Here is a 24,358-nt window from a genome sequence, read left to right on the forward strand (position 1 = left end):
ATTGGTCCAGCATCCCCGTTGGAGGGGGGGAGTATCTTCAACTCTGGAATCTGTAATTTAGGGAGATTTATTTTTGGTGGTTCTGGGGATGGAACCCTTCTACCTCCGGGCTACACTCCCAAACTTATTTTTATATATTTTTTGGAAACAGGGTCTCTTAAACCAGCAAGGCTGGCTTCGAACCTGCGAGATCCTTCTGTCTCTGCCTCCCAAGCGCGGGGATTACAAGCATGTGCCTCCATGCCCGGCTTTATTTTGAAACGGGGTCTCACTAAGTTGTGAGGGCCTCACTAAGTTGCTGAGGCTGGCTGCTAACCAAGATCCTCTTGTTGCAGCCTACCCAAGTACTGGAACTATAAGCATGCGCCACCACACCCAGGTTCACTGTTTGTGTGTGTGTGTGTGTGTATATATATATATATATATATATATATATATATATATATATATATTTCAGTATTGGGGATGGAACCCAGGAGCATTCCACCTCCGAGGTACACCCCCAGCCTTATTTTTTTATTCTTTATTTTGAAACAGGCTCTCACTGAGTTGCAAAGGGCTTCACTAAGTAGCTGAAGCTGCCCGTGAACCGCGATCCTCAGGTCTCAGCCTTCCAAATTCTGGCAGTACAAGCGTGCGCCACCATGCCCAGCCAGACTGGCAATTTCTGAAACAGCAAAACATGAAATTATTGTGTGAGCCAGCAATTCTGCTCCCTAGGTATACACCCAAGAGAAACGAAAGCGTATATTCATGTAAAACCCTGTGCAGGAACGTTCGCAATGGCACCCCTCCTCCTCATCAAACAGTGGACACAACACAAATGCCTGTCAGCTGAGGAGTGGAGAAGCCAATTGCAGTTCATGCACAAACTGGAATATTATGTAGCAGTAAAAACAAACGAGGCCTGGGTGGGACTAGAGACTGTTATGCTAAGTGAGACCGACCAGTCACAAAAATACGAAGGGTCGTATGTGTTTTTTTTTTTTCTATGTGGAAACTAGGGAGAAATCAGAATATAAGGGACTCCAGATCAAGGAGGAGAGACCCCAGTGGCGTGATGGAGGGGTCTAGGGGACAGAGGCAGATGGGGGAGGGAGATTCAGTGAAGGAACACTTCCATTGACACTACAGAGCTATCTAAAATTACCAATGCCCATCTCCATGCTGTGTATGGGGAGGAGGAGGGATAGGGTGGGCGCCAAGGGAGAAGCTCGCAGAGTGCTGTGTGCATGTCCGTCTCTACACTCTGAACTTCATCATAATGTGTGATTACAATGCACCAATAAAAGTGAAAAAACCACCACCATCTAAAAAAAAAAATTACCCACAAAGCCCTGAAACCACACAAGGCACTGGTTCATGCTACAGCACAATGAGCCTTAAAAACATGCCTAGAGAAAGAAGCCAGCCACAAAGGAGCACACTGTCTGTCATTCCACTTCCAGGAACTGTCCAGAGAACTTCACTGACACAGAAATAGATTCGTGGCTGTGGGGATGGAGAGGGGCCAGGACCGGAGGGAGCGGCTAATGAGGGTGATGGGTGCCTGGTCGTGAATGTGCTAAGAACTTTTGGCCCATACACTGATGGGTCAATTGTATGGCCTTTGAATGCTTTCCCTGTAAAGCTGTTTTTGACTTTTTTGAATGCTGAAATTGTAGCGGACACAAGATGTTGGGGCAGGCCCGAGGAGGAAGGCTAAGGCGCCTTGAGGCTTCGCAGGGGCTCCGGGTGTTGGCGAAGGGCGCTCATTCGCCCTGCTTCCCTGAGCAGCTTCCTGGAGGCTGAGATGTCTGCGGTGTGCAGCCCGCCACAACTGAGATTTGCCGCAAAAGCTGCTTCTGGTTCAAACCAGGAACTGTTGGAATATGTGTCCCCTCAGTCATTTATTATGATTTTTATGATGCTGGGGATCAAACCCAGGGCCTTACATATGCTAGGAGAGTACTCTACCACTGAGCCCCCACTCCTGCCCCTACTCCAGTCAATTTATTAGACAAATGTGCTTTAAGTTTGGTCAGTGTGTGTGTGTGTGTGTGTGTGTGTGTGTGTGTGTGTGTGTATGTGTGTGTGTTACGGGAGACTGAACCCAGGGGCATTCTACCTCTGAGCACTATACTCTCAGCCTGCCTTCCCCTCCCTCCCTCTTTCTCCTTTCCTTCTCCTCCTCCTCCTCCTCTTCTTCCTCCTCCTCCTCCTCCTCCTTCTCTCTCTCCTCTCTCTCCTCTTCTCTTCTTCCTCTCCCTCTCCCTCTCCCTCTCCCTCTCCCTCTCCCTCTCCCTCTCCCTCTCCCTCTCCCTCTCCCTCTCCCTCTCCCTCTCCCTCTCCCTCTCCCTCTCTCTCTCTCTCTCTCTCTCTCTCTCTCTCTCTCTCTCCCCTTTCCAGGGATTGAACCTGGGAGAATTCTACCTTTGAGCTACACCTCTAGCTCTTTTTATTTTTTATGTTGAAACAGGGTCTTGCATGTGAATATATGTCATTGTCAACATGATCCACAGCATGATGTGAGACTATAGTGCACCAATAAAATAAAATAAAATAAAATAAAATAAAATAAAATAAAATAAAAATAAATGCCGGGTGTAGTGGCGCACGCTTGTAATCTCAATGCTTGGGAGGCTGAGACAGGAGGATCACACAGGTTCGAAGCCAGCCTCAGCTACTTAGTGAGGCTCTCAGCAACTTAGTGAGACCCTGTTTCCAAATAAAGTATAAAATGGGTCTGGGAGTATAGCCTGGAGGTAGAAGAGCCCCTGGGTTCCACCCTCAGTAACACACACACACACACTAAAAAAAAAAAAGGGTCTTGCTAAGTTATGGAAGCTGGTCTCGAACCTATGCTCCTTCTATTTCAGCCTTCCAAGTACTGAAATTATAGGCATGTGCCACCATGCCCAGCTTATTTTTTATTTTGAAAGGGGTCCACTAGATTGCTGAGAATCTCACTAGTTGCTGACGTTGGCTGTGAACCTGAGATCCTCCCAAGTGCTGGGATCACAGGCCTGCACCATCTTTTGGTTACTTTTTAAAGCATATTTTCTAGCCAGGGATTACATACAATTTCTTTGAGGCTGGAAAAGATTTTTAGAAACAAGTTCTCTGCAGTATTTACTCCACTCTTCTCATACCTCTCATGGTTTTCCTCCTCATCTTTTGGTGATAATGAAGTGGTAATAATTTTCTTTCCTTTTTCTTTCCTCCTTCTCCTTTTCCTCTTCCTCCTCTTCCTCCTCCTCCTCTTCCTCCTCCTCCTCCTCCTCCTCCTCCTCCTCTTCCTCCTCCTCTTTCTTCCTTCTTCTTCTGGTACTGGGAATTAAATCCAGGGGCATTCTACCTCTGAGCTTCACCCATAGCCCTTAACAATTTAAAAAAAAAATCTTGAAATATGGTCTTGCTAAATTGCTGGGGCTGGGCTTGAACCTGCAATCCTCTGTCTCAGCCTCCCAAGTACTGGGATTACAGATATGTGCCACCATGCCTGGCAATCAATCACATTTCTTTTCTTTTCTTTTTTTTTTTTTGGTGGTACTGGGGTTCCTGGAAGCCCTTCTACCTCTGGGCTACACTCCCAGACCTATTTTTATATTTTTATTTAGAAACAGGGTCTCCTAAGCCAGCGCGCGTGGCTGGCTTCGAACCTGCGCGATCCTCCTGTCTCCGCCTCCCAAGCGCGGGGATTACAAGCGTGCGCCACCACGCCCAGCGATCAATCGCATTTCTAATGACTGAGAGCAGCAAGCTGGCAGTCATAGCCTCAGGCAGGAACCTGAAAAGCCAAAGGAAAAGTAAACTGAGGACACAGAAAACCCCTCGTTCTCACATCTGCCTCTAAGGATGATCAGAACTCGAAGACTGAAAGTATTTGGCCAAACATTGAGCCTAGGACCTTGCAGCACTGGAATTATCCACATATCCAGAGTGACATTTGAAGTTCATTTGGGAAAAACATCCCACTGTAAACCAGGTGTGGTGGTGCACGCTTGTAATCCCGGCGCGTGGGAGGCTGAGACAGCAAGACTGCGGGTTCGTGGCCAGTCTCAGCAACTCAGCAGGGCCTTCCACAACACAGTGAGACTTGTTTTCAAAATACAAATAAAATGGGCTGTGTTCACCTCATTGGTCACGATGTACGCAGACTTGTCAAAGCTGATCAATGTGTTGAGAATGGAAATGTGGGGAGGGAGAAGGAGCGGGATGGAATTATGGGAGGGCCCCAAAGTCCTATGTGCACGTGTGTCTGTATCACCTGGAACTTCGAGGTGTATGACAGTAATCCCAGCACTTGGGCGGTGGAGACAGGAGGATCGCAGGTTCACGGCTAGTCTCAGAAACCTTGTGAGGCCCTTTGCAACTTAGTGAGCCCCTATCTCAAAATAAAACAGGGCCGGGGGTGTAGCTTGGAGGTAGAATGCCTCATAACACACACACACACACACACACACACACACACACACACACGATGCACTAATAATAATAATAATAATAATAATAATAATAATAAAAGAAGGACTAGGGGTGTAGCTCAGAGGTAGAATGCCCCTGGATCCAATCCCCAGATCACAAAAAAATGAAAAATGAAAAATCTCACTGTCGGTTCCTGTGCCCCAAATGGCTTTTAAGGATAAAACAAAGTTTGCCACCAACAGTAGAATATTTAATCTGGTCTGCTGCTGCTAATTAAAATAAAGACTATATTTAACAGTAAGAAACTAAAGTATTGCCAGCCAGGCTGGTGCATGCCTGTAATCACCGTACTTGGGAGTCTGAGACAGGAAATCCTAGGTTCAAGGGCAATCTCAGTAATGTAGCAAGACTTTTAAACACCTAGCAAGAACCTGTTTCAGAACAACAGCAACAAAAATTAAACAAAGGGCTGGGAGTGTAGCTCAGAGGCAGAATGCCCCTGGATTCAGTTCCTAGTACAGAAAAAAAAGTGGGGGGAGAATAGAACTGAAATGCTATAAAACTCTGGGGAGCGGAGGGGAGGCAGGAGCCGCAGTGTAAAGTATAATCAGATCCTTCCTTCCGGTAAGGCTGGGCTGCCACCAAGAAGCGCACAGGGTTGGGGGAGAGAGGTGGGTGAAGATGACTCGCACTGATTTACCCTCTGGGCCCTTTCAAGCAAAGTGTACATGCGTCTTCTGTTTTCTTCTAGAATGTCTTAGGGATAGCAAGATGCCCCGTCGAAGCCCCTTCTGGTCCCAGAAATCTGGACATCTCCCAGCAGACGGGGCTCCGGCTCCTTCACGTCCTGTCTGTGGATTTTGCAGCCTGAACACCTGGTTGCCCACATCCTCCTGACCCAGTGGCCCTTGCAGCACATCCGGATGAACTTGGCAGCCACAGGGGACACTGGGCACTCGCTCCTCCGGCAGAGCGCCGCTGGCTGCGGCACGCCTTTCTGTCCCTGTTGGGGATATTCGCTCGCCTGGGTCTTGGAATGGAGGTGCTACTGAGGGTCGAACAGTCCAGAGCTGACCTCCAGGTGCGGGGGACAGGAGCAAGACACAAGCCGCTGGGCGGCGGGGCGTGCGTCAGCGTGGCAGAGCTGATTGGTCTGTCTTCACACTATGAGGCCTTCTCACACACAGCCTCACTGAACACTTGGCGCGGCTGCTGAGGACCTGCTTGTGGTTCTGCTGCCTCTTGCATTCTTTCGGGTTTTGTGATCTCTAACTAACCCTGAAGGTTTGCTTGACCACCCAGGCAGGGTGACGTGGGGCTGCAAACCTGCGCAGGCTCCAGCCTGAGGTTAGAACTTCTCAGGAAAGATGGATGTCTGTCCCTTCACGCGGAATCCAAAACACAGACCCATACCCACATGCTTTCCCTGTGGTCTCTGGGTGATGACCCCAGAGACCCTGGCACCTCTGAATGTGACCTTATTTGGAAACAGGACCTTTGAGAATGTGTGTGTGTGTGTGTGTGTGTGTGTGTGTGTGTGTGTGTGTGTTTGAACCTAGGGGTGCTCTACCTCTGAGTTAAAAGCCTCCAGCCCTTTTTTACTTTTTTGTTTCAAAACAAGGTCTTGCTAGGTTGCCAAAAGTGCAAAAATGTCACTAAACTGTTGAGTCCGGCCTTGAACCTGTGATCCTCCTGTTTCAGCCTCCCAAGTATTGGGATTACAGGGATCTGCCACTGTGCCTTTCAGGGGAAAAAATGATTTTTACAAATGTGATTGAAAGGAGGATGGAGAGGAAGGTTTATCCTGGACTATCCAGGTTTGGTACAGTCGCGAGTGTCCAAATAGCAGAGAAGCAGAGGGACGCTGCGATGGGAGGAGGAGAGCAGGGCACGGTGGAGCCAGAGACCAGACCAGTGAAGCCACAAACCAAGGGTGACGGACGTTGGGAGAAGGAAGGGGCGGCCTCTCCTCAGGGTCTCTAAAGACCCATGTCACCTTGAGTTCAGCCCAGGGATGCTGAGTTTTGACTTCCAGGGTCCAAAACTCTGAGACTGAATTCTTTATTTTGTTTTGGTGGTGCTGGGGATTGAGCCCAGAGGCATTCTACCTTTGAGCTACACCCCCAACCCAGTTTTATTTCTATTTGGAAACAAGGTCTCCTTAGGTTGATCAGAGCCTCACTGTTTGCGGAGGCTGTCCTTGAACCTGTTATCCTCCTGTCTCAGCCTCCCAAGTACTGGGATTACAGGTGTGCACCTGCCTGAATTCTGTTCTTTAGATCACCGACAGTGTGACTTGTTTTGGCAGCCTCAAGGAAGGGGACTCACTTATTTCTAATTCACCCATGTATAGTGAGGAGTGGGTAGCTCCCTTGGGCCCTCTCCTGAGTGACCCTTCGGCTTTCTCTCCATCAACTGAGCCCTGTAGGGGCTAAAATCTCACACAATCCATCAGATATCTTTGAGGTGAGAGATGGCACTTGAATAATTTCTTTAGTTTTTTGGCTTCTGAATATTTTTTTCCTTTCTAGGATTTTTTTTTTTTTTTTTTTGTACTGGGGATTGAACCCAGGGCATTCTACCTCCTGTGAGCAGACACCTGCAGATCAGGACGCCTGTGATTTGAGTGGTCCTCTGCCCGTCTGCTGTGCCCATCCTAGGGAGCCTATGCCATCGCCAGGGACCACGCAGCGAGGAAGGGAGAGAGGCAGGATCGCTCCAAGCTCACACCCTGAGACCAAGGACAGGTGATGCTCCGACCTCCTCGGTCCAGGGCAGGCCCCGGGAACACTACAGCAGGTCATTCCCAGGGAATAGCTTTCTCTTTGTTTAAGTGTAAATTTAAGTTTAAAATCACTTTTTTTGAGCGTGGAACTCATAGGGGTATACTACATCCAAGCTACAACCCTATCCTTATTTAACTTTTTATTTAATTTTTTAATTTTTTATTTTTTTTGGTGGTACTGGGGTTCCTGGAAGCCCTTCTACTTCTGGGCTACACTCCCAGACCTAATTTTATACTTTTTTTTATTTGGAAACAGGGTCTCTTAATCCAGCACGGCTGGCTTCGAACCTGCGCAATCCTCCTGTCTCTGCCTCCCAAGCTCGGGGATTACAAGCGTGCGCTACCACGCACGGCTAACTTTTTATTTTGAAGCAGGGTTTTGCTGAGTTGCTGAAGGTCTCGCTAAGTTGCTGAGGCTGGCCTCGAACTTGTGATCCTCTGGTCTCAGCCTCCCAAGTACTTAGATTATAGGTGTATATGTATCACCATGCCTAGCTTGCCTGCCTGCCCTCCTCCTCCTCCTCTTCCTTCTTCTTGTCTTCCTTTCTTTCTCCTTCCTTCCTTCCTTCCTTCCTTCCTTCCTTCCTTCCTTTCTTTTTCTTTCTTTTCTTTCTGTTTCTTCTTTCTTGTACTAGAGATTGAACCCAGGGCATTCTACCTCTGAGCTACACCCCCAGCCCTATATTTTTTATTCTTTATTTTGAAACAGAGTCTCACTAACTTGTGGAGGGCCTCACTAAGCAGCTGAGCCTGCCCATAAACCTGCAAGTCTTCCTGTCTCAGCCTCCAAGTACTAGATCACAAATGTGAGCCACCACGCCTGGCCATGCCTGGCTCTAAAATTGTTATGTTTCTAATTAAATACTTTAGCCGGGCGTGGTGGCGCACGCTTGTAATCCCCGTGCTTGGGAGGTGGAGACAGGAGGATCGCGCAGGTTCGAAGCCAGCTGTGCTGGCGTAAGAGACCCTGTTTGAAAAATATAAAATAGGTCTGGGAGTGTAGCCCGGAGGAAGAAGGGCTTCCAGGAACCCCAGTACCACCAAAACAAAACAAAACAAAACAAAAACAAAAACAAAAAAAAACTTAGGTTTTAGTCTGAATTGATAGTATAGATGTGTTAAGATGTTTTGAATAAACATGGTGTGACTAATAAACTAGAGTACTTTTAGAGAGTATGCTTTAATGGAGGTTTAGCCCAGAATAATGCTGACTCTATTTTAAAGCCTTTCTTCATCTTAAAAGTTTTAAAGAAGAGTCAGGCACCGGGTGGGAGTAAGGAAGCGCCAGCCCGGAGCCAGCTCCCCTGCCCTTGTGTCTGAGCAAACATTCCATAGATCAGAGACCCTCTTCCGTGTGCCCCTGTTATCCCCCTGAACATCTGTGCTTTGTCAAGCGATTTTAAACATGGAAGTTGTAAATGTCAAGAATGCCCAGGCTAATACAATGGAAATGACGAATGACCTTACAGAAAAATAGTATATAAGGTGCCCCTTTGTTAAGATCGGGGCCCTTGCCGCCTCTGTGGAGACATATGCGCTTGGGTCCAGGTACGAGCCTGTAATAAAGTCTGACCATTACAAACTCAATTGGCGTTGGACGATTTGTCTCGCATGGGCACACCGTAACAAAATCACTTAAAAAAAAAAAAAGACTGAGAAGGGGGAATATGAAAGGTGCCATTTGCTTTTTTAATAGACTGTAGAGTTTTTTTTTTTTTTAACATAGAAGTGTCACTGGAGGGTGCTAGGGGGACCTTGACTCAGGATGAGTGGCATCCTTGACAAATATCACAGAAATAAATTTAAGGACCTTTCAGTTAGCATAAAGGGATTCATCTAGGAAAGCACGGGACAAACATCCAGAGGAGAATGCGGGCTCTCTGCAGGGGAGAGATGCTTTTGGTACCCGCGGGCGCTTCTTTTAAAGGGAATTTGATGAAAGGTAGATGGGGGAAGGTGTGTGAGGATGATGGTGTCAGTCTGGCAATCACAAGATGACCTACAGTGGCCTGGCCATTCTCAGAATCCCTAGGCTGACCCGGTCCCTTGATCTATCAGTAGATACCATCGAAAAATAGCAGGGCGTGGTGGCACATGCTTGTAATCCCAGTACTTGGGAGGCTGAGACAAGAGGATCGTAGGCTCAAGACCAGCCTCCGCAACTTAGTGAGATCCTGTTTCAAAATAAAGAATAAAAAATAGGGCTGGGGTGTAGCTTGGAGGTGCCATCCCTAGCACCGACTCCCCTAAAAAAAACCCCTCAGATTATACATTTCTTAAAACATCGCCACTCTCTTTGCTGGCTTCACTGGGGGCACTTCTGATTTCCACTATACTGTGTATTTCATTTCTGAGAATGACAGGCCCTGGTCCCAGTGCTGAATCGTTTTACTCCCTACTTATAGAAACGCAAATCAAGCAGGCAGAGTGGTATTTCAGTGAATGGGCACGCGTTGCCTACACTTCCTGAGAATTCCCTTACCCCGCTCCGTGGTTACCTTCGCACCTCCAGCCGCATGCCATGTGTAGTCTGTGATCCTCTCCGGAACCTGTGAGGCTTTTGTGAACCGGGGCAGTTCAGTCCTACAGTCGCAAGCAGGTGCCTTTAAGATGTATCTGCCAAGAGAGCAGAAAGCAGCTGGAAGCTGATGCTCCTCAGACTCGGCTCTGCAAGTAGTCATTCAAAAGCACCATGCCACGTGAGAGTGAGGGGGTTCCTGCCACTCTGGCCATTGTGGGGTGCCTCCCTGGGGGACTGAGGGTTCTTCCTGCAGCACTGTTTCCTTTGTGGGTAGGAAGAGAGCCTCGCCACCCTCCCAGAGCCCAGGTGGCCCCTGACTCTTCCCAAGCCCGTTAGAGGCTGTGTCGCATCCCAAGGGCTATCGATGCCACGTGCCGCCATGCCCAAGTGCCAGCCACACTTCATTTCATCCAACATCTAAGCCTTTTTTCTTCCTGGTGTTTTTTTCTCCTTGGGGAAAAAAAATTTTTTTTGGTACTGGGGATTGAACATAGGGACATTCTCCCTTCAAGATACACCCCAGCCTTATTTTAATTTTTAAATTTTGAAACAGGGTCTCACTAGATCGCTGAGAGCCTTGTTAAGTGGCTGAGGCTAGTCTTGAACCTGCAGTCCTCCTATCTCAGCCTCCCAAGTACTGGGATTACAGGTGTGCACCACCATGCCCGGCTAACATTTTCCTAAAAGTGAAAATGTTTCCCATGTAAAGTTAAGAACTTGGTGAAGTGTTGTGTTAATAACTTGTAGGGTTGCAGAGCAGCTGGAATTGTGCCGTGTTGAATTCCACAATCACCCTGTAGCTGTGACACTTTGGAAGGAAGAAAGAGGCAGGATTGAGATCTGGCAGATGGACAAAGGTTACCCCAGAAACGTGGCGGGGCATGTAACGTGTTTGAAGGGGCTTTGGGTCACTGGGGAACCTGAAGCTTACGGTCTTAAACTGATTTATTTTGTGGGGAGTGGTGCTGGGGAATGAACCTAGGGGGCTTGTACCTTTGAGCTATACTTTCAGTCTTATGTTTTTATTTTGAAACAGTCTCGCTAAATTATTGTTTCCTGGCCTCAAATCTGCATCCACCTGTCTCAGCCTCCCAGGTACTAGGATTGCAGGCACGCGCCACTGTGCCTGGCTCTGCAGTGCTTTCTTGAAACATGTTAATTACTTAGTTTAATCAATGTCTCATCCCTATTCAGTCAAAACATTGTTATATAGATACCGATTCAGATACTGAAGACCAACTGAGCAAAAAACAACAAAAACCCCAAAATAACAAAAAAAACCCCACCACCAACAAACTATGAAGCAAAAAACACTAGACATTTTATGTTGTAAGAATTGAATCCCATGATTACCCACTCATCATAAAATAACCTTATATAAGCCAGGCGTGGTGGCTCACGCTTGTAATCCCAGCCTTTGGGAGGCTGAGACCAGAGGATCGCAGTTTGCGGACAGCCTCAGCTATTTATGAGGCCCTTTGCAACTTAGTGAGACCCTGTTTCAAAATGAAGAATAAAAAATAGGGCAGGGGGTGTAGCTCGGAAGTCAAATGCCCCTGGGTTCCATCCCCAAACACACACACACACACACACACACACACACACACACACACACAATAACCTTATAAAATTAAGCAGACTTCTCTATTTTTGCCTTCATTTTGCCTAGAGACCCTCATTGTTTCCCTAGAGACAAAACTTTTTTTTTTTTTTGGTGTCTCTGTGTGTGTGTAGAGGCACTGGAGATTGAACCCAGGGGCATTCTGCCACTGAACTACACCTCCACCCCTACTTCTTTTTGGAAACAGGGTCTCATCTCAACTCGCTAAGTTGCTGAGGCTGGTCACAACCTGCGATCCTCCTCTCTCAGCCTTCTGAGTACCGGGATTCCTGGTGTGTACCACTATGCCTGGCTAACCAGTTGTACTTCAGATATCCATGCTTTGAAAAACCATGGATAGTTTTCTTTGGGAGATTTAGTTTTCTATGCAACTTGTCTTGCAGCACACAAATTAAATTTCTACTAAGATTGTAGTAAATTTTATTTGGATCTATTTCTCCTAAAAATGTCAAATGAGGGACTCCAGATAATGGAGGGGAATTCTCAGCAAAGTTAGGATAGAAGGACAGGAGAGGAAGAAGCCTGAGGTGGATTAATGGAGGAGCTATATCCGAATATGTGTAAAAGTATGAAATAGCATGGTTAACCTGGACACTCAGTGTTGGGAGGGGGAAGGGAAACTGGGGGTGGGGGGAGAGGGCACTAAGCACAATCTAAATGTACTCCACTTTCAATATGTTCCACATATACATAAAATAAAATATGAACAAAATAAACACAGGTGACACCTGGGTGTGGTGGCGCACACTTGTAATCCCCGCGCTTGGGAGGCTGAGACAGGAGGACCACGCAGGTTCGAAGCCAGCCTCAGCTGACTTGAGAGATCCTGTTTCCAAATAAAATATAAAATAGGTCTGGGAGTGTAGCTCAAAGGTAGAAGGCCCCTGGGTTCCATCCCCAGTACCACCAAAACAACAACAACAACAACAACAACAACAACAATAAAACAAAACAAAAAACAACACAGGTGACAGTATCTCACTAAGTATTAAAAAAATAAAAATGTCAAATGATTTATTTGTGGCACTGAGGCTTGAACTATTGACCTTGCTCATGCTAGGCAAGTGTTCTACCACCGAGCTACATCCCCAGTGACATGCCAGGTGGCTTCCTTTTCCCTCTAATTGTGGTGCTGGAGATAAAACTCAGGGCTGCGTGCTTACTAGGCAAGTGCGCTACCACTGAGCTATTCTCAGTCTCCAGTGTCAAATGACTTTGAAAAGTGGTTTTCCTATTTGGGGGCCATGGATGCAGCTGCTTTAAAGCTGGACAGTCTGGCACAGAAGGGAAGACATTTGTCACTGCATTTGTAGAGACAGACATACCTCTAAGGTGATAAGGACCTCTGCCATTTATCGGGTGCCTGTTATCTGCTGGTGCTGGCCTTGACCCTTAGGTCTTTTGATCCCCATGGACACATTAAGAAAATGGCAAGCCAAAGCTAATGTCTGTGCTGTACAAGGTCTGGGGACCCTCCATTCTTTGCAGCTTCCACACACCTGAGGCACCTCAGTCCCAGCCCCTGCTTGGTTGATAACAGGCAGGAGCAGAGAAATACCTGTTGAAGGAATGGACACCGAAAATGGCCAGTGGGAGCGAATTCACTGTCTAATAATTGCACAAGAGTGGTACCATTAACACGTTATGCTTCGGATAATAAATGCCCCCAGTGGCCCACAGGCCTATGGTGCGCCTGGGATGCGGTAGGACCTTTAAGGGGTGGGGCCTCTTGCCTCGGAGGAAGTTAGGTCACTGGGGGTGCACCTGTGAAGGGGATACTGGGGCCCTGGCGTTTTACTCTTTTCTTGGCGTCTAGGAGGTGAGCATCTCCCTCTGACACGTGCTTCCGCCCTGACGTGTTGTGCTGACACAGGCCCAGGGCAACAGGGCTGCGGCCCGGACTGAGACCTCAGAAACCACAAGCCAAAACCTTTTCTTCTGTGAACTTGTTTACATCAGGCATTGTGTTACAACAACCAAAAGCCGACTAACACAAACACATACAGGCTCGATAGAAAGTTTTAACAGAGCACCAGTAGTAAGTGAAACACACACAGGTAGGAAAAGAAATCTCTTCAAAGAAATCTTCCTGAGAATTCAAAAAAGTTCATGTCTGTCTAGTGTGGCGCTGACCACTCTTGAATTTTTTTTTTTTTGCCAGCCTATTAGTACTCTGAAGGATTTCGTAGCATCTCTATTTTTTATTCCTAATTTTTTTTTTTTTTTTTTTTTGGTGGTACTGGGGATGGAACCCTTCTACCTCCAGGCTACACTCCCAGACCTATTTTATATGGAAACAGGGCCTCTTAAGCCAGCGAGGCTGGCTTCGAACCTGCGTGATCCTCCTGTCTCTGCCTCCTAAGCGCGGGGATTACAAGCGTGTGCCACCACGTCCGGATTTTATTCCTAATTTTAAATATTTGTGCTTCTCAGAATTAAAACATGGTCCTGTTTTAGTGAGTAGAAGAGGATGAAAGTGACATACTCAGTGGCCAAAATGGCTACTTTCTTTTTTCTCTTTTTTGGTACTGGGGGTTGAACTCAGGAGTATTCTACCTCTGAGCTACACCCCCAGCACCTTTTAAAAAATCATTTATTTTGAAATAGGGTCTTGTTAAGTTGCTAAGGATCTCAGCTTCCTGAGTACTGGAATTACAGAGGTACATTAGCATGCCTGGCTCCAATTTTTGTGTGTGGTACTGGGGATGGAACCCAGGGCATTCTACCTCCGACCTACACCCCTAGCCCTATTTTCTTTTTTCTTTTGAAACAGGGTCTCACTTAGTTGCAGAAAGCTTCACTAAGTAGCTGAGGCTGGCCGTGAACCTGCAGTTCTCCCATCTCAGCCTCCCAAGTGCTGGGGTTACAAGCATGTGCCACCACGCCCAGCTCCCAGTTGTTGTTTTTTTAAATCATTAAAATCTTTATAAAACAGTGAGTTCCTAAGATGGAAAACTGTTGCCACAATGAGTCTTTAAAATCCATCTCTGGTTGTTTGGACAAGTGGAGTCTCTGAGAGGTGCGCGTGCGGGGCCTTTTCAGGTCCGGTCACCCTCCGAGGCGGACGTGAGGAGCGGGGAGTCACTGTGTCCGGCGGAGTGGGTTTCCTCCTGGGAAACCAGTTCCGGGGGTCCCAGGCCAGACGAGGTCCCCAGGCTGCAGCTGTCACCAGGACTTGGCTTGCTCATTTCAGAGTCTTCTGTAATGACACTTAATTTGTCAAAAACTTCATTCTCTTCGGAGAGCGGGAAAGAGAAAAACAGAAGTGTGCTGTGATGAGGGTTACCCAAAAACTGCAGGAGGAAGAAAAGAAAAAAGAAAGAGAGGAGGGTTAGCCACCAGCATTTCTTTTTGTGGCCGTACGTAGATTTTGTACGTACCTCTGAGGCTAGAAAAGATCACTTAAAAAGTTTAACAGTCAAGCCAGGCATGGTGGCAGACGCCTGTCACTCCAGTGCTTGGGTTGAGATAGGAGGAGCTCAGGTTCGAGGCCCGCCTCAGCAGCTTGGCGAGCCCGTTTCAAAACAAAAAATACCGGCCTTGCCTCAAGGCAGGCTCCGATGCCGGCCTCGCTGGCCCCAGCACCGGCCTAAGTGAAGCAACTAATGTGACCAATCAGAGGGTATGTAATACTGGAGGACGGAGCCTCTTTAAAATGCAGGAGGTACATAAACAAATGTATCAAAGTAAATCACCAAAGAAGTGTGGGATGGAGGGAGGGGGAGGGAATGGGACGGGGGCTGGAGGAGGGCTAATTGGATGATGTGTGCTTGTATATCCTCTCAAGTCTTGTACTCCAATGTGATTGATATATGACTACAATGCACCAATTTAAAAAATAAATTAATTAAAAAAAAATACAAAGGGCTGGAGATGGCTCAGCGGTAGAGTGCTCCTGGGCTCAATGCCCAGGACTACAATTACACTAGTGGTTCTTTCAAACATTAAACGTGGAATGGCCCTATTATCTAACAATGCCGTTATGTTCCTGAGAGAATAAAAGCAGCCTGTGGCCGTGATCTTTGGTACGCCCGTGTTCACAGCGGCATTGTTAACAATAAACAGAGATAGCAGCAGACCCATTGTCCGCCCAGGGACAAGCGTGAGAAATGTGGTGTAGACGTACAATGGCATCTCCTTCAGCCTTTAAAGAGGGGGCGTTCTGATGCAGCTACAGTGTGAACGGGCCTTCCAGACATTACGCTGAGTGAAGCAAGCCAGTCATAAGATGACAAATAAGCCGGGCGTGGTGGCGCACGCTTGTCATCCCCGCGCTTGGGAGGCTGAGACGGGAGGATCGCACGGGTTCGAAGCCAGCCTCAGCTACTTGGTGAGGCTCTCAGCAACTTAGTGAGACTCTGTTTCCAAAATAAAGTATGAAATAGGTTTGGGAGCGTAGCTCAGAGATAGAAGGCCCCTGGGTTTCACCTCCAGTACCACACACACACACACACACACACACACACACTGATGACAAATACTCCAGGATTCCCTTAAACGAGATGTGTAGATGAGTCACATTCATGGAGACAGGCAGGAGAATGGCTGTGGCCAGCGTCTTGGGGAGAAGGGACAGGAGTGATAAAGAGTTCTGATTCTGGAAGATGAAGGAAGTTCTGGAAAGTGGAGATGGCGGCCTAACAACGTGAACATGCCGAATGCCACCAAACTGCGCTCTTAATGTAACGCTCGATGGTCGCGGTGGAAACCTTAGGGTGTTTGGACTTTAAAAAGATGCGACAATGAGGTGTACGGCTCACTCACTCAGCACTCATGGGTCCCCGTGTGGGGCTGGGGGCTGAAGCCGGGGCCTCATGTGCCAAGCGTGCCTACCACGAGCAACATCCCCGGTGCGACAGGGCGGCCCCCTGGCCCAATCCTCACGCCGTGGGGCTCGCACAGCCTGTCTCTAGGAAGCAGGGAGGCTGCAGGCCTAAACACACGCGAGCATCCTGGGGCCGGGTTAGCGGGCCCTTTGATTTCAACCCTCAGCTCTGCACTGCCCAGGATGGCAGCCACAAGCTGCTTGAAATGTGGTCAGTCTGACTTGACAGCTATGGTGAGTATGAAAAACATATCAGTCTAGAAGGCTATGTTTTAAAGAGAATGTGGAGCCTGGGCGTGGAGGCGCACGCTTGTCATCCCAGCATTTGGGAGGCTGAGACCGGAGGATCACGGTTCGTGGCCAGCCTCGGCTACTTAGTGAGGCCTTCTGCAACTTAGTGAGACCATGTTTCAAAATAAAGAATAAAAAATAGGGCAGGGGCTGTAGCTCAGAGGTCAAATGCCCCTGGGTTAAAACCCCAGACCCACAAAAGAAAAAAAAAAAGAACACCTTACTAATTTAAAATATATATCGGTTACATGTTAAATGATGCTATTTTTATATATTGGGTTACATAAAATACAATATTAATGTTTATGTCACTTCTTTCTCTCTTCCTTTCCTCTCTCCTTTTTTGGGCAGTCTACCTCCAAGCTACAATCCCAGCTCTATTTTATTTTGTTATTTTGAAACAGGGTCTCACTAAGTTGTAGAGGTCCTCACTAAGTTGCTATGGCTGGCCTCAAACTTGTGATCCTCCTGTTTCAGCCTCCTAAGTACTGAGATTACAGGCCTGTGTCACCATGTCTGGCTCTTCATCTGTTTTTTTTTTCCTCTTAAAAATAAAAATATGTCTACCAAAGCCAGGTGCTGTGGTGCATGCCTGTAATACCAGTACAAACAAACAAACAAACAAACAAACAAACAAACAAACAAACAAACAGATGTGTCTGCTAGAAAATTAGAAAATTAAAATACACGTGGCTTCTGAGATGCTCCTATTGACCGCGTGGCTTCTGAGATGCTCCTATTGACCGCGTGGCTTCTGAGTGATGGATTTGACTCGTCGGAGTTCATCTCCCACAGACAGGGCCAGCTGAGGACGGGAACCACGGTCCAGTCTTGCCCGTCTCTCCAGCACTGGGAGCAACCAAGATGCCCATACCCATTTCTGGAAATTTCTACTGCTATCCTATTCTGCATCCTCCTAGGGCAGCAATGCCCTCCAATTCTCACGATTAGATGAAGAAACATTCTTTAGACCTTTGTCTTTTTAACCCATCCCCTCAGACAGAATCCCCTGGTTGCATCTTAATCCATCAGTCCATTCTTTCTTAGTGCAGTATCTACATTCAGCCTTTTGACTTGGGAGGTGGCCGCTCTGCCTACCCTGTGCACCTGGCACAATTTCTGCATTTGTCCTTGAGCAGCTCATGGAGACAGCTGCAGAGTCCAGATCCCGGCTGGGCAATGGAGGAAGCTCCAGAGGGCGAGCCCTCACATCCAGTAGATTCACGAGGACCGGCTATTCCCTGGATCCTCCCGGAGAGGAAGGGGAAATCAGCGAAGAGACCCTCAATGTCAGCACAGCAGACAGGAGGCCGAATGTCACGGTGGGACCCAGCTCAACAGCTCAGTGTTGGATAAAACTCCTTGTTGCTTTTAACAACACAAAGTCTCCCTCCCCAGCACATCTCCCCAGCTCCAAATGATCCCCTGGGTCGTGGTTAACACACTGTAAACTCGAGTCACACTGGGACACTTGGTGATGTGGGGAGCCCAATATCCTCTGCAGTTTCCTTCACCCCACTCCTTAGCCCTCTCCAGCATCCCCACACACCTCAGCTCTCAGATACTGCACGGTCTTCTAGTTTGGGAAGCAAAAGCTCCTTCCAACAGCCCCTTCCCTACACTTGCCTCGGCTTTGATTGGTCTCGGTTCTTTCCTGTCTGACCAGTTCCTTTGATAGTGAAGGCAAGGAACAAAAATAGCAGGTGTGTAGTTTGGTTTCCTCTTGATTCTCAGTTAACAAACACCTTCTCCCCAGAGGAAGAGCCCGCCCCTTTGTCCTCTCTGTTCCAGCTCAGCTTCATAAAAGCTCATCATACAGGATTCTTGATTCTTTCAGGTGCTGCAGGACTCAGTGGCATGCCTTCTAGAAGGTTCTAGCTGTTCTGAAACACTGTGGCCATGCATTCTACTTTGTGTCCACAGTGGCTGTCCTGTGCTACCCAGATCCTCTTCAGGTCAAAACACTTGTTCTCCAGATTCCGGGAATATGAGCAGCTGAAACAGCTCGCAGCTGGGTCGCTCTTTGGGATGTGTCGGTCACGGGCCATTGTCTAGGATAAGACCACATGTCCTTCCCAGGGGCAGCCCACATTCATTGACGGGTTGGTGCAGGGACAAAGGCCCAATATTAGCTCTCACAAAAATACATTAATAGAACCAGAAGGAAAAGAAGTCCTAAGGCACACATACTGCAGCGGGTAGGGAACTCATTTGGGGGGAGAGTCAGGGACCTGCCCCATCAGTGAAGTTTGAGGGGTCCTGTGAAGAGGGCTGTACTGGGGCATCCTCACCAACTCAAGGACAATTTATCACGGGTGTCATCTTTGAAAGAAAGGATTACAGTAAAATCCTATGTTCCTGAAGCATCCTTTTTCATTCTCAAGAACCTAGCCAAGTCCAGGGGCCTATGTGAACAGGCCCGAACCGGAATGTCCAGATAAGTATTATCTTAAAGAACACCGACTCTTTCTCACATACTGAAAACTAGGGCAAACTAGTGTTACCGGTAGAAACGACTAGAATTCTTGCACATATGCCAAGACAGCTGGACTGCTGGTCATGCGATGGAACCCAGCAAACTAAGATGTTGCTTCTCATAGAGTCAAAGCTGGTGTGCAGCTGAACATGTGGGGCTTTCTGTAACAGTTATTAACTCTCACTGAGAGCCTGTGCCATAGAAAGGGGGCATGACCAAGCAGATACCAGGTGGCACAGCCAGGGGACGCTTTTGCCACGTTACACGGCCCAGTGGCTCATGAACACAGCAGCCACAGGGGCAGGTACAGGGGTGGAGGCTCAGCATGGACCAAAAGTCGGGGCTCCTGCTTCCCAAGGACGATGGAGCCATAGCTGCTGTTGTGTGTCCAACCTGCCTATAAGAGAGATCAGTGCTGAGCCCCAGGCATGAAGCATCCCCCAAGGAGACCAGCTGGCGCCCCAGCAAGTTGAAGGACAAAGACTCTCCCGCCCTCTGGAAGGGACAGCAGTGTATGTGGACTGGAGTTGACTCTTATTTCAGGAGCGGTTTATTTCTGTGCCCTTCAGAGCATCAGTCAGCACCACCAAGGTCTTGGATTGTGTCCCTGTAAAGTTCCACACTGAAGTCTTAACCCCTATTACCTCAGAATGTGAACTTATTTGGAAGTATCATCATTAAAGATGTGATGAGTTAAGTCATAATGAGGTCAGATCGGAGGAGAGTGGGTTCCTGAACCATATGCCTGGTGTCCTTATTAAAAGAGGAAAACTGAGCCGGGCGTGGTGGTGCACGCTTGTAATCCCAGCATTCGGGAGGCCTAGACAGGAGGATCGCGGTTCGCGAATAGCCTCAGCTACTTAGTGAGGGTCTCTGCAACTTAGTGAGACCCTGTTTCAAAATAAAGAATAAAAAATAGGGCAGGGGATATAGCTCAGAGGTCAAATGTCTCTGGGTTCCATCCCCAGACCCACAAAAAAGAGAAAAGAGGAAACCTGGACATGGGCACACACCCCAGGAGGAAGCGATATGAGGAGGGGGATGAAGTTGGGGTGATGCTTCTACAAGCCAAGGAACACCAAAGGTTGTCAGCAATCCAGCAGAAACTAGAAGGGCCTGGAGCACATTCTGCCTTACAGCCCTCGGAAGGAGCCAACCCTGCCCCCAACTTCATCTCAGACTTACAGTTTGCAGAACTGACAGCAAATTGCTGCTGGTTAAGACACCCAGTTTGCAGGGTATCTCCTTTATGGAAGCCCTAGCCAACCAATCCTGATAGCCAAGAGGGCCCATGGGCTCCACCGACCGTAACACACACTGCATAGCCAGCAGCTGCAGGCCTCAAAGAATAACGGAGGGCCTGCTGAACTCCAGAACACCTGCCCCAGTACCTGGCGTGCACCCAGAACCAATGACCACCAGGTGCTGCTGTGGCCCCAAGAGGTGGGACACGTGGGTTCAGAATCGGTGGATGTAAGAGCGGCTCTGATCACCAGGAGGGGCAAGGTGCTATGGCGTCCTGGTGGCACCCCACTGAGTGCTGGGCATCTGCTGGTTCTCCCCCACCTAATTCTGATGCTAATGAACACTGCTTCTTGAATCGAGTCCCAGTAAAGTTCCATGTTGAAGTCCTGACCCATAGTATCTCAGAATGTGATCTTATTTGGAAATATCATTGAAGATGTGACTACGTAAGAATGAGGTTATACTGGAATAGAGTGGGTCTGTCTGTGATCACTATGACTGGCGTCCCTATTAAAAGAAGACACAGAGTCTTGGGGGAAATGGCAGAGTGGCCACTGCCTGGGAAGGACCTGGTGGCCACAGCTCAGTTCTCACAGGTTGCAGCCTACACCAACAGAAGCTAGTCACAGGAGGGGAAAAGGGGACTCTGGAAGGGATAGTAGATGAGGAAACCATGGATATTACTTGTGGTCTTAGGACCAGCTGCAGTGGTGGAGGATGGAGTTTGCTCTACTAACCTTCCCCAGGTAAAGAAATCAGCCTATATCCTGGAGGAGCAGCTCCCAGTGGATGTGACTGGTACGAGGGGTGGACTGTAGTGGACACTGTGGTGTGTCATCCAGATCTCCCTTCAGGAGCGGGGTGCTTGCCCCCCCTAGCGGCCAGGAATACTGGCTGCTGATGTCTTGAACCTCACCCTAGCTGAGGCCTCCTTCCTGGGTGCCGCCCACGTCCAACACATGGCCAGTGAGGCATTGCAGGCTCGGCCCTCCTGCCTCAGCTTGGTATATCCCTACATGTCAATTCCAGCTCGAGAGCCCCTGCGGGATTGGTGGAGGCCTCTGTTGTTGCAAGACAGCTCGGCTTCTTTCTTACTCCCTTAGAGGTATCATTCCCACGAAAACCCCCATTAAGCCTTCTGAACGCATATGTCTATCTTAGAGTATATTTCCTGTGAACCGAGGCCAAAAATAAGTCCTTTTAGCTGGGCAAATTTTAATTTTCAGGTGTCAGTGTATATAATTGCTGCTCAGTGTCCACGGGGGGGGGGCGTCGCAGGACTCCTGTGGATACCCAAATCCATAAAGTCTTCACACAAAACGGCATGGTATTAGTATGTAACCTAGGCACATCCTACTTTATACTTTAAGTCATGTCTGGATTATTTATACCACCTAATATGTTGTAAATACTTTGGAAACAGTTGTTATAGTACATTGCATATGGATTAATGACAATAAAAAGTCTCTAATGTTCAGCACAGATGAAATTTTCCCCTAAATATACTTAATCTGCAGTTGGTTGAATCCACAGACTTGGAACCCACAGATAGGGAAGGTTGAGTATATATCTGGAATTTCTTTTCTTAGGGCCTCTTCAGTCCTACAACCAATAGCTGGAACCTTTTTTTTTTTTCCCTTATAAATTTTTTGAAAGTAGCCTTCCGAAAGTCTAGGATATACCTCCTGGAATTTAACAGATCTTCCAAAACTGAAAATGTGCTTCTCCTCCTGGTTCTTCGCTTAGATTTTTCTCTTTCTCATCTTTTCCCCGTGGGCTTTGCTTTTGCCTTTTCTGCCTCACAACCATCACCTTTGCTTAAAAAAGATTGGGCTGAGAAGACCAGAGAAGGAGCCGTCCAAGTGGCAGGACGGTTAGGGTTAGGGTTAGGGTTAGGGTTAGGGTTGCATCTTTCCCAAGGGCTGTTCCGCGACCTCAAACTTCTCTGAGATGGGCACGTGGGAAGAATGGCCCAGCACACGAGGTGTGTACTATTCTCCAACAAAACACATCTGGAATTAGGAGGCCCTTATTTTTTAAGACAATTCTTCCCAATAGGGGTTTTCTAATCCACATCACACTTCAACCCTACCTACCTCTTTCAGGTGCTGTGGGAGAGAATTCCCGGGAGAGAAGGTGTTCTTGGTCTTCTTGTAAACAAACCACAGCAAGGCGAAGCAGCCCAGGAGAAGCAGGAAGACGGCGAAGACCAAGCCTATGAGGGTGATGGCCACCATCCAGGAGGGTTTCGTTTCTGCTGAGGATAACACAGCGAGCGGGTTAGGGCCTTGTCATTTATAGACTGGGCCACAGTGATCATGAGAATCTTCTAACCACTGCAACCTGGCGGCACCCCCTCAAAACAGGGCCCACACGTGTATCCCAGACAGTGTCTCAGAAACACAGCGGGCTGGAGGGCCCCAGGGGGATTCCAGTGGGTTCCTTTCCTTTCCTATCGGTTTCAAAGTGTGGTTTCTGGCCTTCTTGCTGGTATACATAAAAAAGAGAATATGCAGGAATTCTGATCCATTTTACATGCTTGTCAGGTGGCAGCGAGCCTCCCTGTTCTGGATATACCTACCTCCTTGGCCTTGCAGCAGCGGCAGGGCACTCTTGGGCCCCAAGCCCCATGCAGATACTGCTGCAGAAAACTCTTGGCTCTATGGACTCTTTTTTTTTTTTTTTTTTTTAACAGTACTGGGGATAGAACCCAGGGCATTTGACCTCCAAGCTACACACCCTACCCTTAATTTTTTTATTTTGAAACAGGGTCTCACTGAGTTGCAACAGGTCTCACTAAGTAGCTGAGGCTGGCCACGAACCGTGATTCTCCCGTCTCAGCCTCCCAAATGCAGGGATTACAAGTGTGTGCCACCACGCCCGGCTCTCTAAGGACTCTTATCCCTAAGAGACCTGACCCATTTCAGCGTGGTTCCTAGCAGCCTACAACCACACTCCTAGAGTGACCTGGCCTCCCCTGCGCTCCTGACCGGAACACCCCAGGCTGCCTAAAGGGCACCTTTCCCAGCACGTGATCACAAGACCCAGGTCTTTCTGGCTGGGAGCCTTTCTAAAAAGGGCTTACACCTGGGAATCCTTCCTCTGTCCCTCTGAAATGTGGGTGTGTCTCCTACAACCTCTGAGTGTCTTCTTCAAGGATCTTAGTGCCATTTCTTTGAAACCACCAGGAAGGATGGTCTGACAGCATGGCTGCCATCCAAATTTTGTCATCTTTTAACTTCCCCAACTCTGCTTGCCCCACCTCTCTGCTTCTTAACTTCTCCTGTAAGACACCCAGTCTCCTTTGAATAAACAAGGCTCAGCTTTTTCTCTTCCTGGGAACACTACTGAATAAAATCTAGGTTACTGTTTCAATCCCTCTTTGCTTATTTTGGCAGTACCCAGAATGTCATCCAGGTCCTTCCTGGTCCCAGGCCCCTTTAGCACCAGGCCCCTTCTCCAGCTGCCCAGGACACCTGGACTCCCTACACCCAACCCTTGCCAACCAATACCACCCTCGTGAGCAAAGCCCAGTGCACTGGGTGCCAAGAGAGCCAGGAGAACAAACCCTACTCATTAAGAGCAAGTCATTGTAGCCCGGTGTAGTGGTGCACGCTTGTAATTCCAGTACTTGGGAGGTTAAGACAGAAGGATTGCAGGTTTGCAGCCAGTCTCAGCTACTTAGTAAGGCCCTTCACAAATTGGTGAGACTCTGTTTCAAAATAAAGAATGAAAAATAAAGAATGAAAAATAGGGCTAGGGAAGGGGTAGCTCAGAGGGAAAATGCCCCTGGGTTCCATCTCCAGTACCACACAGACACACACACACACACAAAGTTCTCAAGGGTACACTGGTCCCAGAACCAACTACAGGCATCCCAGGGCACTTGAAACAGCACATGGCTCATAGTGGACACTTCTTAAGTATCGGATGGATGGAGGAGAGGCTGAGAGGAACCTGCCGCATCTCTTGCCTCCCTCCCTCGTCTTCTGTGCTTGCGTCCCTAATGGTTGTAGCTGGTACCCTGCTATCCCGGCTCCTCATCCATTTTTGTCTCATGTACTAGATTCAGGGGCCGGTTTCTTCCATCCAACTTCAGCATATTCGACTCAAACATGTGGTTTATTTTTGGTGAATTATAGGGCCATGTGGCCTGTGAGTTGGCAGAAGTGGCCCCAGCCTAGATC

The 24,358-nt window shown here is 48.1% G+C and overlaps 1 protein-coding gene across 1 annotated transcript in view; it reads right to left on the reverse strand.

The window, feature by feature from the left end:
• Window positions 1-5,164: 5,164 nt before the first annotated feature.
• LOC308263432 (uncharacterized protein) overlaps window positions 5,165-24,358 on the reverse strand; it is a gene marked incomplete at both ends in the record, with an annotated part of 70,356 nt that continues 51,162 nt past the window's right edge. Inside the window, 6 exons of the mRNA XM_080696458.1 lie at window positions 5,165-5,452; window positions 9,691-9,808; window positions 10,931-10,952; window positions 13,099-13,242; window positions 14,387-14,627; window positions 22,268-22,425. Of these exons, the coding sequence (XP_080552584.1) occupies window positions 5,165-5,452; window positions 9,691-9,808; window positions 10,931-10,952; window positions 13,099-13,242; window positions 14,387-14,627; window positions 22,268-22,425 (971 nt within the window). The remainder of the gene's footprint in view (window positions 5,453-9,690; window positions 9,809-10,930; window positions 10,953-13,098; window positions 13,243-14,386; window positions 14,628-22,267; window positions 22,426-24,358) is intronic.

The sequence above is a fragment of the Muscardinus avellanarius genome (assembly GCF_963383645.1).
Source record: "Muscardinus avellanarius genome assembly, chromosome: 5".
In the NCBI taxonomy this organism is placed as follows: Eukaryota; Metazoa; Chordata; class Mammalia; order Rodentia; family Gliridae; genus Muscardinus; species Muscardinus avellanarius.